The sequence below is a fragment of the Elephas maximus genome, chromosome 25 (assembly GCF_024166365.1).
Source record: "Elephas maximus indicus isolate mEleMax1 chromosome 25, mEleMax1 primary haplotype, whole genome shotgun sequence".
Lineage (NCBI taxonomy): Eukaryota > Metazoa > Chordata > Mammalia > Proboscidea > Elephantidae > Elephas > Elephas maximus.
Genome location: NC_064843.1, coordinates 31,744,776 through 31,758,284, shown reverse-complemented (window position 1 = coordinate 31,758,284; position 13,509 = coordinate 31,744,776). Strand labels below are relative to the sequence as shown.

General features: G+C 41.3%; 1 protein-coding gene across 1 annotated transcript in view; it reads left to right on the top strand.

The window, feature by feature from the left end:
- CTNNBL1 (catenin beta like 1) overlaps positions 1-13,509 on the top strand; it is a 219,832-nt gene that overhangs the window by 94,849 nt on the left and 111,474 nt on the right. Inside the window, exons 6-9 of the mRNA XM_049869635.1 lie at positions 1,179-1,272; positions 3,933-4,024; positions 13,088-13,160; positions 13,386-13,444. Of these exons, the coding sequence (XP_049725592.1) occupies positions 1,179-1,272; positions 3,933-4,024; positions 13,088-13,160; positions 13,386-13,444 (318 nt within the window). The remainder of the gene's footprint in view (positions 1-1,178; positions 1,273-3,932; positions 4,025-13,087; positions 13,161-13,385; positions 13,445-13,509) is intronic.

The window sequence follows — 13,509 nt, the reverse complement described above, 5'->3', positions numbered from 1 at the left end:
AAAGTAAGTGTTCTGTCCGTTTATTTAAATTTAGCAAATTTACTGAGTGCTATATGTAGCATAGCACTCGGCTTTGAAAGGTGTACCAAGGTGAATGAGGTGAGGTACCTGCCTTGGGCTTTTTGAACAGTTGCCATGAACCAGAACCAGGATAAGGTATGTCACATATTTTCATTTAACAACTTATTCCCATTTCTTAAGTGAGGAGACTGAGGCACTGAGAGACAGGATACACCATGAGTATGCAGCAGACTTTAGTAGAAATCTACTACCAGGTAGATACAGTTCTTGATAATGAATTAGATGTTTCCTTAGTTATACCTCCTGTGTTGTGCCTCATGGTTTCCTGTGGGTAGTCTCCCTAAGAACACAAAGCAGGTACAGAAGGTAGCATGAAGTAGTAAAAGCATTATTTCACATAAGAGGATGGAAGCCGGGGTTTAGCTTTTGCTTCCAGTGTTCAGTAGCTGCATGGTCTTGGCTAAGCCATGATCCTCTTGTATAGTCTCGTGTTTATCTCAGTGTTGTGTGAATCAGGTTAAGAGAAATACACTTGCTTTGTAATGCATTAAATGCCATACAGTTACAAGGCATTTTATCATGTCAATATCTTTCTTTTCAAGACAGAATTAGAAATGCTTCAGAAGTAGTCATTTTGTAAAAGCTTCACATGGAGAATTAGGAATGTTTTGAGTTTAACCCTAAATTCTGAGGTCAGTTAAAGCATGGCTAGTAAACTTTCCAGCTAAACATTTCTTGGTGCTATGGACTAGAAATGTGTTTTTTGATTTGAATGAACTGTTGGCGTGACTTAAGATGGCATTTTTTTTTTAACGGTGTTTAAGTAATGCAGAGAAGTAGAGCACTGTACTTTGCGTCAGAAGGCTTAGCTTCAAGTGTTAGCACTGTCCCTCACTACCTTTGTGACCTTGAATTTTACTTTGTCTTCTTAAGCTTCGATTTACTTATCTTAATTAGGGGTAGTGATGCCCTTTCAGGGTCACTTTAAGGCTCAAAAGAAATAATGGAATGGGTGAGCACATTGTAAACTGTAGGTTGCTGATTATTTACTTACTTTATTCATTGAAACAGCAGAGAAGTCATGATGGGAGTGGGAACATTTGGGGGCTGTTCTGTGATGTTTGTCCCCGTCTCTTTTTGCTTCCCTGTTCCTGAAGGTGGACGGGCAGGTGGTCGCGTTGCTGGTGCAGAATTTGGAGCGCTTGGACGAATCTGTGAAAGAAGAGGCGGACGGTGTCCACAACACTCTGGGTGAGGGAAGGAAGGGTGGCCAGCGTTCCCGAGATCTTTGTGCGTGTGTTGGGACTGCGTGGTCATTTCCCTTCCTCCTTCACGATAGAGTCAACAGCAGCGTGTTTTCTTTCCGTCTGTTCCCAGACTGCCTTTTCAGAAATGAAGACCCTGGGGTAAATTTCATATAACTGCAGCTTTGGTTTGGCTTGCAGGTAATAAAAGCACTAAGTAGGTAACCTTTCTGGGCAAAAATCATTGGCTGCTTTTAACAGGACTTTGCAGGTAGAATTTTTTTTTTTTTTTTTGCTTTGGAAAATGTATATTTTACAATTTTTAATTCCCTTATGTTGGTTTTTCTTCCCAATTTCCTTCAGTGGAACTATAAACTTTTGAATAACTGTACCTTTATAGGACATTTTATTTGAAAGAGAGCCAGTGTTTCTTTCTTTTTTTATGTATAGTTTACTGTGTAAACTATGAGTTGAAATATTGCTTTAACTTGGCTGCCCCTTCAGCATATGTTCATTTAAGTGGATTCCTCTGCAGTATTCTCCTCCTCCTTGCCCTCTAATTTACCCAGTCCTGCCCATTGCAAAGCCACGGAACCAATAGCCTATTTAAAATTGTGCTTTTAGGTAGTCTTCTTTATCACTGGTCACTGTCTTATAAAACCAGAGGTGATATATCTCTAAGCAGAGCTTGAGAAATGAACAAGTCCTGGTGGAAGCAAAAATTTTGATGAGATTAAGTTTTCTCTCTGCTCTTTTGTGTTTACCACAGATTTCTCTTGTAGTTTTAGACTCTTTTCAGTGAAGATTATCATAAAGAAAGGGAAAGATGTAGTACCTAGGGAATAAGAAAAGAGAGAGCACAACAATCTGTAATTTGGGAGATGGCGCTAGTTGTCTGGAGCCAGAATTTGGCATTGCCATATGGTAGCCTGCTGCTGGAGTTTGCTGAAAGAAAGCTTATCAAAGTCTCAACTGACTTAGTTAAAAAAAAAAAAAAAAAAAAATCCTGATGTAAATGGAGAAAACACCAGACTAGCAGTCTACAGAGATCTGTTGTCATTTCACCTTGGTCACCTGCCAGCAGCTCAGGAGACTCATCTCACTCTCACTCAGTGCCCCAGGTTTGTCAGACACTGTGCTAGGCACTGGGGTAGATTAGAGATGAATTAGGTCTGGTTCTATTCCTTAAGAGGCAGACTGATGGAAAAGTCTCAGACAGAAAGGGAAGAGAATACAGGATGATACATGGTATAATTGGAGTTAGTGAAAAGCACAGTGGAAATAAAGCAGGTAGCTGATTGGGCAGGTGCATTTTGACAAGCAGAGAAGTGTGATAAGGGCCTTTGGGCAGGGCGTGTCATCTGCCAAGTCTGGGAGCCATGAATGGGCATGGGCTTCAAGGATAGGTTAGAAATGAACTGTAGCTGGTGGGAGTGGTGGGAGATGGGGCTAGAGGAGTAAGTTTGTCCAGATTATGGAAGTTTGGATTTTATTCTAGTGGGCAACAGGAAGCCATGTACAGTTTAAGCAGAAGAGTAAAATAAAGGCATAGGTGATTAAAGTGAATGAGTTGATTTTCTTAGAAAATGTGAGGAAGTAATGTAGGGTATTATAATGATCCTCATCTCTCAAGGATTGCCGCCGCTCTGCTGCCCAGCCATCCTTTAACTTGCCACTGGCAAGGCTGACATGGGTAAAGGAGTGAGGAGGAAGGTAGGAAGTGTGGTGATTTCTTCAGCCCTTTTCTCCTTCAGAACTCAGACCCGATATGTTCTGGGCGTTGTACTCAGAGAACACAGAACTATATCTTCTTTGTAAGAGTAGTATATCCTAGGATGTGGAGCAGAAGGTACCTTGAAGGGAATGAAAGCATTTGATGTGTTAGGATGAGACCATAGGTGATTTCTTTATTATGCCCCTCGTTTTAGCATCATAGTCATGCAACAGCTTTTTTTGTTTTGTTTTTTTCCTGCCTCCTATTTTTACATTTTTCTATGAAGCAACACTTCGATTGTTGTAGGAGATAGCAGGGACCATATTTGTTTCTGACTACCTGACAGTCACCTCAGCCAGCATGGCCTGTTCCTTCTGTGCACATTATTTTGTTTAGTTAGGAAGACCATGTTTGCCTCCTTTGCCATATCCTTGCTTCTGTATGATCCAGAGGAAGAGAACTGAAAATCAGGAAAGGAATAGATCAACTTGACAGCAATAGTTTTTTGGGGGTTTGCAACAGTTTTGGGGGGGTTGCAACAGTTTTTGGGGGGTTTGCAACAGTTTTTTGGGGGTTTGCATTTTTCCTTTCTCTTTAGTTACAGGCCTCTGGGACTTCGATACAGTGGGGACTAAGAGAGCTTTCTTGAGCAGATATGGACCCTTTTGTATGTCCTAGTTTTGTTCCCTGTCAGCATAGAAATTTACCACATATTCCTTAAGTGACTTCCATCAGTTACAGTTATGAGATTTACTTGTAAAATGTAACATAACTCGAAGAAAAAAAAAAACAATAGCAACTCCCTGGTTCATCTAAAAATGGCAACACAGCATCTGGCTGGGAGGGACACGGGGAAATGGGAAGAGGAATACGATGCATGTCATGGGAAGAAAGCTTGTTGCAGCTGGCAACAAAGTGGCCATCCTACATGACTGGTGTCTGTCTCCCTTCAGCTATTGTGGAAAACATGGCTGAGTTCCGGCCCGAGGTGTGTGCGGAGGCAGCCCAGCAGGGTCTTCTGCAGTGGTTGCTGAAGAGGCTGAAGGTAAGTGTGGCTTTGTGGGGCTGCAGCGCAGACCTCTTTGCTCTGGATGTGGTTGACCCCGGGCCATATGGTCTAGTTTGGGAATCTTTTGGTACCTCTTACTTTGCTTTTCTTTTTTTGTTTGTTTATTGTAAAGGAAGGGATTTTAAAAATAGCCTTCAGTATTTCTGAAAATAATATAAACGTTGTAAATACAAACAAATTCATATGCTGTGGAAGGTATAAAAGTGAAAGTTCCCATCTTCTGAGCCCTTCCACTTCTACTTCCTGGAGATAGGCACTGTTGATATTTTATCTGTCCTTTCAGAGGTTTTCTGTGCAGATAGCAGAGTGTGTTTGTATGTGTGTGTGTGTTTGACAAACAGAATTATACCATGCTTTGTTGCAGCTTGGTTTTTTCCCTGAACTAATGGCCCGCTAGTGTTCTATTGTCTGGATGTACCAAAATTAATTTAACAATTTCCCAGTTTATAATAGTTTTTCACTGTCATAAACAATGCTGCAGAGAATATCCTCGTAGACACACACCCTCTTTTTTCTTCCACACTTATCTAATTTACTTGTCGGATAAATTTCTAGAAGTAAAATTGATAGGTCAGAGAGTATGCATATTGAAATTTTTGGTAATATTGAAAAATTTTCCTCCAAAAGGCTGATTTGAAAGTATCTGTTTCCTTCTGTGGAAACCCTGGTGGCGTAGTAGTTAAGTGCCACGGCTGCTAACCAAAAGGTCAGCAGTTCGAATCCACCAGGTGCTCCTTGGCATCTCTAGAGGGCAGTTCTACTCTGTCCTATAGGGTCACTATGAGTCAAAATCAACTCGACAGTGTTGGGTTTGGTTTTTTGGTTTGGTTTAGTTCCTTCTATATCTAGCAACATTGGGTATTATCAAACTTCAGATTTCGTTAATCCAATAACAGAAAACTGTTATTTTAATTTGAGATTCTAAAATCCAGTAAAATATATTGGCTTCTAGTTGTTTATTTGCCATTTGTGTACACACATAAGGTCACCATGGGTTGGAGCCAACTCCACAGCAGCTAACAGCAGTGCATCTTTGTTGGCTTCCTTCCGTCATCCACTTTTCTGTAGGGTTGTCCCTTCTCTTTACTTCTTGGTGTCATGCTTTTGATCATAATGCTCTACCACCAGGTAAACGAGGAAAGGGAGAAGCAAGAGCTCTTCCCAAAATAGTTGTAACCAGAGGTGTGATGGGAGGCGGTTTGGAACTGCTTACATGCTACTGAAATGGTCCTGGGGCAGGCAAGGATTCCTAGCTTTTTTAGTTAGAAGGAGACACTTGTTTGTAGCTAGAATGATTTTCTAAACAGTCATGGCTTGCTGGACTTCAGAGTGTCATAGAGATACAGAAAGTCTGATGTGTATCAGTCATGTTTTTCCCCATTGTCGTAGCAGAGTCAAGAGAAGGCTCTGCAGTACTACCTAAGATATCATATGCCCTATGATTCTCTCCCTTTCTGACAGTCTAGATCTGCCCCAATCTCCCTTACTGAACCATCTTTTTCCATGAAATCTGAAACATAGACTTATGTAACATATTGACTGGAGGATACTCAGCTAGCCCAGATATTACTGTCAGTGGGAATGGGCACATTTGGCTGGTAGAGTCTGAACCTGTCACATAGTTCAGTGGACTGTAGTCCCCCTTCCCCCCTGCCTTTCCTCTCGGTCCTGTAGCTAGCTGGTGGTTAATTCATGCGTTGTCATCTTTGCAACTTCCTTCATCACCCTAGATGTCCTTTGGTTTTGGAGCTGGTCTTGTTTCCCCAGGTAGTTCCTTTCATGTTGCCTAAGCTGAGTTTCATCTTCCTGTGCTTGACACATTTTTTATTATTCAAACCCTTGAGACATTTTGGGAGTGAGGATTGGGGGAGAAGAAAGTAGAACACAGAGTTTTTAGGAATGGGCTAGATGGCAGGGACCTGAGTTGTTGGTGGGGTGGCCACAGGCTGGGACCCCAGCTTTAAAATATACGAAATAATCCAATAGTTTTTGTTGCTGTGAAGTCAGGACAAATTTTTCTCAGTTACTTGAGACCGGCTACTGATTTCAAGCATCTCTCAAGGATCCTTCATTAAACCAGAATGTAAAACCTCTTCTGTCTTTTGAAAGGTGTTAAAACTTGCCAAAGTCTTCAGAATTTAACTGTCTTTTGGAATTGCTAACATAGGGAAGGAAATTGACACCTTTGGGTGTTTGGCTTGGATTCCGTTACCGTTACGATCATAATAAAGCAGGCGCGTTGATAGTCCAGCAAGCTATTGGCTCTTGCCTTTTAGCCATAGAGTCTAGTGTCTCTAAAATGATTTTTTAAGGTTCCGAGGTATTTAAACATTAAAGTGCTGTTTGGTTATTTTACTAGTAAGTGAGTGCCCTTAGAAATATGCTGCCCAGAACATTAATGAAAAAATGCCCTCCTTAAGGGCGAAGCCAGCAAGAAAGCGTGACTTCAAAAGTAGTGCCTTGCTCTTATTTCTCATAATCTGGGCAAGTGCTTGTTATAATCTTGAATTTTCTTTTTTTAATCATAAGCACCATGGTGCAGCAGACAGAATTTCGAACCCAGATCCTGACTTTTCCCCTTCTTAGCTTTGTAACCGTAGGCAGTGATCCCATAACTTGCCTGGGATCATATTCCCTGCCTTTCCAGTCTCACAGGGTTAATGTGAAGTTCAAATGTGATAATGCTTTTTAATTGTAAAGGTCTGTAGAGCAGTTGTTTTCAGCTGGGGTTTGTATTAGGAGCACCTGTGGAGCTTTAAAGATAATACACATTCCCAAACCCTACCCAGACCTACTGTCCCCATTTCTGGTGTTGGTATATTTTAGAAAAATCCCACATGTGATTCCCAGACTGATTTAAAGTTCCATTTTCAGTATGTCATTCCCTATTCAAGAACCTCCCTGCAGTGATGCTAAATGTCCTCTATATCAGATCCCACCTTCTTTGCCTATTTTTTTTAAAGCCCCCTTAACTTGGCCCAGTCTGCCCCCTCCACTTCTCAATTTTGAAACATTGGCCTTAGAACCTTTCAGACACCCCTTTTACCTGCCCCCTGTTCTGCAAAGGTCACGATTATTTTGACCTTCATGTCTTTGCTCATGCTGCTCCCTCTACCAGGAATGACTCTTTTCTTCCTTATTTCTAAATTATACACAACCTTCATGAGCCAGCTGAAATCCCTAGTCTGCCATGTGCCCTCCGTCATTTGGCATAGAAGTTTAGCACTGAAAGAAAAATTATGTTTTATTGTAGATAAAAAATTAAAAATTGAGACCTAGATTAAGTGCCTTGCCCACACCCATACAGCTAGTTAGATATAGAGCTGGAATTAAAGGCCAAGCCTCTGGAATTTTTCTCATGTACCCTTTCCACAGGACCTCTTTGTACCCCCCGCCAGCCTATACTGCCCTCTTTCTTTCCCAAAAATCAACCACTTCATTTTTTCCTGATGGTTCTCTTGTGGCAGTTGGTAAATGTGGGTTCAAATATATACCGTACCTGTGACTGTGACACCGTCTTGTAGCATCTCTTCTTCATCTGTAAAGTGGAGATAGTACCATTACCTGGCAGATTTTCATATTATTATGTGTACCTCCCTCCCCCTCCAAAAAAAAAAAAAAAAAATCCTTAAATTCCTTAAGAGCAAAGACATTCAATCATATCTCCACCTCATCGTAATGGTTCTGAAAGTGTGGTTCCCAGGCCAGCAGCATCAACATCACCTGGCAACTTGTTACAAATGCACATTTTGGGGCCTGCCCCAGACACACTAATTCCATCAAGTGGGGAATCTGTGTTTTAACAACCCCTCCCCCCAGGTGACTCTGATGCATGATAAAGACTGAGAACGCTGTCCTAGAATGTTTACGTCTAGCTTGCTCAGTAACTGATTATCATGTATTTATTCAATAATCCTTGAATAAGTGTGCGGCACATTGGTGACAGGCATTTTAGTCTTGTATTTCTCCTTTTTGTGCTGGGAGTCTAGCAGTATATAGACATACTCATGGGTGTCATCACCCACCAAATGACACCTCATTGTCTTTCTAATAAGGGAGAAACCCCTAGTAGATGATTGTATTAAATGGATTAACAGGTAAGCAGATAGCAGTAGTGTGAGGGGCACTGCATCAATGTTCATTTTTTATGGGGAATACAACTTATTAGGATATTGTGTACTATTGAAAATAACACCAAAACCAAAACAATTTTATTTTTCTTTTCTAAAGAAACAAAATTACATGTCTCCCCTTTTCTTCCCAGTTAATTCATGCTTCAAAAACTGTTGGAATGTTCAGCATATGAATTAATGAATTGAGAACTGGCTAAGTTATGTTACATGTACAACTGGTTGACGCTAAGTCCTTAGCCTCTTATGACCACAGGCTGAGACTTTGCCTTGCACAATCTGTTGTGACAGTTGTACAGGGCTATAGATATGTCTGAACCTGCCCTGTGTGTTCCAGGTACCAGAGATGAGCTGCAGAAATAACCTGTAGTTTCTGGCTGCGGGTGGTAGCATAATTGTTTTGTACTTTCCAAAGAAGCAGCAGCTCCCCAAAAGGTGAAGTTTAATTTTATTCAGGGCTGGTACATGCTGAGTACAGACCTATGCTTGACTCTGTAATTACTCTGATCACTGAAAAACATAGGATCACCAGGCTCCTTGTAGAAGAGAGTCCCACAAGCTCCAAGACCCAGTGGTTAACTCTGCAAACTCCAAGAGACTGTACCTGCCAAACGAATTCTCCTTTCTCCTGATTTTCACTGAATGTCTTTACAACCTGGCAGTTTGGCGTTGTACAAGCTTGGAGGTGGTCATCTCTGGCTGAGATTTAAACAGAAGTAAAATTTCTTTGGTGACCTTTGTCTTTAGCAAGACATGAAAGATTGTTCTTTTCCATTCCTACCTGGCCTAGTTTCTTTTATTTGTTTTCCACTGGTTTAAAATGTTTGGTTGTCATCATCATCACTAAGTTTTTCCCCTCTAATAGGAGTTTCATATATTGACCCCCACGATGTGCAGAGTGTTGTTCTTGATGCCTTCCGTATGTTATTTCTGGTTCTCATAAACAACCCTGTCAAGTGGATGGTGCTATCCCCAGTTTACAGAGGAGGAAAGAATCCCGGAGAGGGGAAACACCTTGTCCAAACCACGTGTGGAAGAGCCAGTGAGAGTCAGGCCTGGATACCTTCTCTCCCTCTTGCCAAGCTGCTTCATATCTAGCAGCCCATCCCTGTCATTCTGAAGCATTGCAGGACTCAGTGTTTGAGGGTCACAGGGCCTAATCATTCCCTTTCCTGACTAGATTCCTCCTTCATGCCAATTTTTCAATCAGAGGGCCTATATTGTAGGAAAAAAGTGATGGGATTATGATTTTGATTTAAAGAAATTTGCTTTGGGCATACTGGGAACTCTTTCAATTGTCACATGACAAAAGCTGGAGATTGCCTAGGGGAACCAGGAATTTTTAATAGGGAGATCTCACCTGTTGGGAGCCTGTTATGTGTAGATGGTTCATTTAATACAACAACTGCATGAGGAAGATATTTATTCTCATTAACATAAGAGGAATCTGCTTAGAGAGTTAAGAGTAACTTGGCCAAGATCACATAGTGGATGACTGTTTAGGCTGAGATTCTAATCCAGATACTCCTGATTCCAGTCATCAAAAAAGCTTTCAGTTCCTGCTGTATGCTAGGTACTTCCGTATTACTTAATTTTCATAGTAACTCTTCAAAGTAGGTGTTGTTCTATTTTTTCCACTTTACGGTTGAGGAGACTGAGACTAAGAAATATTGCAGTACCTAGGTCGTAGATTCCCAAACACTCTCAGTTCATGGTGCTCTTAGTGCTGCAGTAATTTTGTTTTTGCAGCACCCCTATGCCAAAACATACGTAACAGTCCCATTTATTAACTTAATAAGTATTTGTGTCTTAATAATTTGGTAGCCATTTGAAAAAAATAATACATGTAAATTGAAAGAAACAATATTTTTATTTCGTTCTTAAATTCCACGGTTACTTACTAATGGATGTATGTGCTTTTTCGGTACTCCACCACTTCTCAACCTTCAGAATCAGATTGAACACCGCTGCCTTTATTCCTGCTCTACACTGATTTTGACACAGTTCTTTTATGACAGCTGCCACCAACACCCAGCTTCACAGAGATATGACGTGAGCAGAAGAAATGCACCTCAAGCTAGTAATTAAATTCAGTGTTCAACAATTTCCTCAAAAATTTAAAATACCCTGCAGTGCCTTCGTCAGTTTGTTACAACACCCCAGGTACCTCTGCACACAGGTTGTGAATTCCTGACTTAGGGCCACATAGATAGCAGTGACAAGCTCATGAGTCAAACCTAGGTGTGTCTGTTCCAAGGGCCACGTCCTTTAAAAAAAAAAAAAAAAACTTGATTGTACAACTTAATAGAATTAATTTTAATTCAGTGTAAAATTTTTACATGCTTTGACAGTAGACCAAGTTCATGTCTAATTCTCCTCCGTTTCCTGTGGTGCTGAATTCTGTGTCTTGCATATAGCACGTGCCCAACAAATACGAAAGAAAGAGAAATCTCCCTTATACTTTAGAGACAGAAGTTTATAAAATCAAATAAAGGATAAGAGGCATTGGAGTCAAAGAAAGGCCACTGTTCTAGTTGGCTGATGTCTTTTGGCTTCTTTCATTTAAATAGATCTTGTTTCAAACAAAAACCCTGGCACTTGAAAAGCTGCACAGAAGTTGGTTCTGGCTTAAATCATTTAAAATGTAGTAGCAATACTTGAAACTTAAATAATTTAAGTAATTTCATTAGCAAAATCCCTGATTCTTATGGAGACTCACCCCTGGGCTTTTCTTTCCCCTTTGTGTTTGGATTTTTGTAAAACAGTTTTTCTTAAAGTGAAACACATCACAGATTGCATTTAAGCTGTGGCCGTTATACTGAATTTCTTGTTCCAAGGCCTCAAGCTTGCCCAGGGAGCATACCTTGCAGTCAGCACACGTCAGACCTTCCATTTACAGATCTTTTAACCTAAGAAGGGTTATACCTGGTCAGCCTCCTGAAACCCTGCGGGGCGCACTTAGGCTTGACAAGGAAGACGTGCGCAGAGAACTGAAAAGATGCCGATGCTTCATTAGGGGCCACTCTTCCTCCTAAGTACAAAATCAATGTCCAAACAGAACTGTGAATGGTGCTAAGGTGATGAAGGTGTTAGCTCCAAGATAAACACTTCTCCTGTCCTTTCTAGATACAGAAATTATTTGTCATTTAAAAACCTGGATAGGTAGCAAAGCTGCTGCAGACTCAGTTATTGTCTAGGTGCCTGATTTTAGGGAACATGGGTACCATAAATGAAAACACATCCTGAGGCTTGCTCCTCTCTGTGCACCTTTTTCCAAGGGGCACTGTCGATGGTGAGATACGTGACTCTCACAACTGAAGCAGCATTGCGGATGGCCAGGAAAGATAATCTCTGCAGTAGACGTGGCCCCTGTGGCGCTCCCAAGTAGCAGGGCATGCAGCAGGGAAAGAAAATGTGGGTAGCAATTTGGGTGTTAAAATATTAACACATTTTTGCATATTTAATGCCGTTTCCTTTTTAAATAGTAGGCAGATAATGGCATAGGAACAGACAGGTTTATGATTTCAAATTAATATTTAAGCATTAAAAAAATCCAAAATGAACTGCTTTGTTATAAATACATTCAGTTAATCTAAACAAGAGATTGCTTTCTTTTCAACTTCTCTGATTTGCAGCCTAATTTTATGATTGTAACTTGTGAAAGAAGCTTTGTGATGGGTTTTAGTCTTAAATTTTCAAAACTTGCAATCATTCATCTTGTCAACATTTGAGTACTTACTGCGTGCTGAACAGTAGTCCTGAACTCAAAATGGGGAATCGGGGATGACGTCAGAGAGGAGGTGACATTCATATCTGAGCATTAGGAGTGTGAGAGCCATTGTGCTCATCTGCCATCTATGGTTTTGCTGTACTGTAAGTCCCTGGGTTACAAACATCTGACTTATGGACAACTCATATTTGCCCTTTAATGTTATGTAAATCTGCCTTCCCTTTGAAACAATTGAACGAACCCCGACTCCTAACAATTCTTCATCACAGTCACTTCACTGGCTGCACATGCAGCTTTTAAATTATTGAAGAGGCTTCAAGCCTTTTCTTGCTCTAAAACCAAAACCAAACCCACTGCATCAAGTCGATTCCAACTCATAGCAACCTTACAGGACAGAGTAGAACTACCCCATAGGGTTTCCAAGGCTGTAAATCTTTACGGAAGCACACTGTCACATCTTTGTCCCACAAAGCAGCTGGTGGGTTCAAACTGCTGACCTTTTGGTTCACAACCAAGCGCTTTAATCACTGTGCCACCAGGACTCCTTTCTTAGGCTAAAAAGCTATTGCCTTCGACTCCGACTCATAGCGACCCTATAGAACATAGTAGAACACCCCCACAGGGTTTCCAAGGAGTGGGTGGTGGATTCGAACTGCCACCCTTTTGGTTAGCAGCTGAGCCCTTAGCCACTGTGCCACCAGGGCTCCAGTCTTGCATTAAAAACCAAAAGCCACTGCCATCGAGCCAATTCTGACTCACAGCGACCCTACAGGACAGAGTAGAACTGCCCATTGTATTTCAAAGGAGTGGCTGGTGAATTCTGACTGCTGACCTTTTGGTTAGCAGGCAAACTCTTAACCATTACACCACACAGGGTTTCCCTTGCACTAAAGTAGGGCTAAATAAGAACCATGTGCACCTGTTCCAGCTTACCTACAAATTCTTAAAGACACGCTTAGGAACAGATCTCGTTGGTAACCGAGGGACTGCTTGTGTAGTACTTGAGTCTTGTCTCTTGAGAGTAGAAGCAGACTTTTTAAAAAAGTCCTTAACCTGCTTATTTCCCTTTCTAACTTCTGTGTCTCTCTAACTCAGATCCTAGTACTTATGAAGAATTCATCCTGGGAAAGGAAGCAAGGCCCCTTAACGTTTTTTCTCATTTTTCCTATTTCCCCACAGGCGAAGATGCCTTTCGATGCCAACAAACTGTATTGCAGTGAAGTGCTGGCCATATTGCTCCAGGACAACGATGGTGAGGCTCCCTCTCGGTACTGATATTCTGTTAGAATAGGAGCCAGGCTTGTTTCAGATCATGACAGCAAGCTCTCTTGCCTTTGGCATCCCGTTGCACTCCCTCGTGCTCTCTGTGCAGCTTTTGTACTCTGTCAAGCTGTATTGATTTTGTTTGCTGATGTATCAGTGTTAGACGGCTGTTAGCTCCATTTTTTTTTCTTCCTCTATTTTTTTCCCTTTTTAGAAAACAGGGAATTGCTTGGGGAGCTGGATGGAATCGATGTGCTTCTTCAGCAGTTATCCGTGAGTAATTCTTATGCTTCCTGTCTGCCATGAAGATACATGGCCTGGTTTAAATGGGAGGTGGA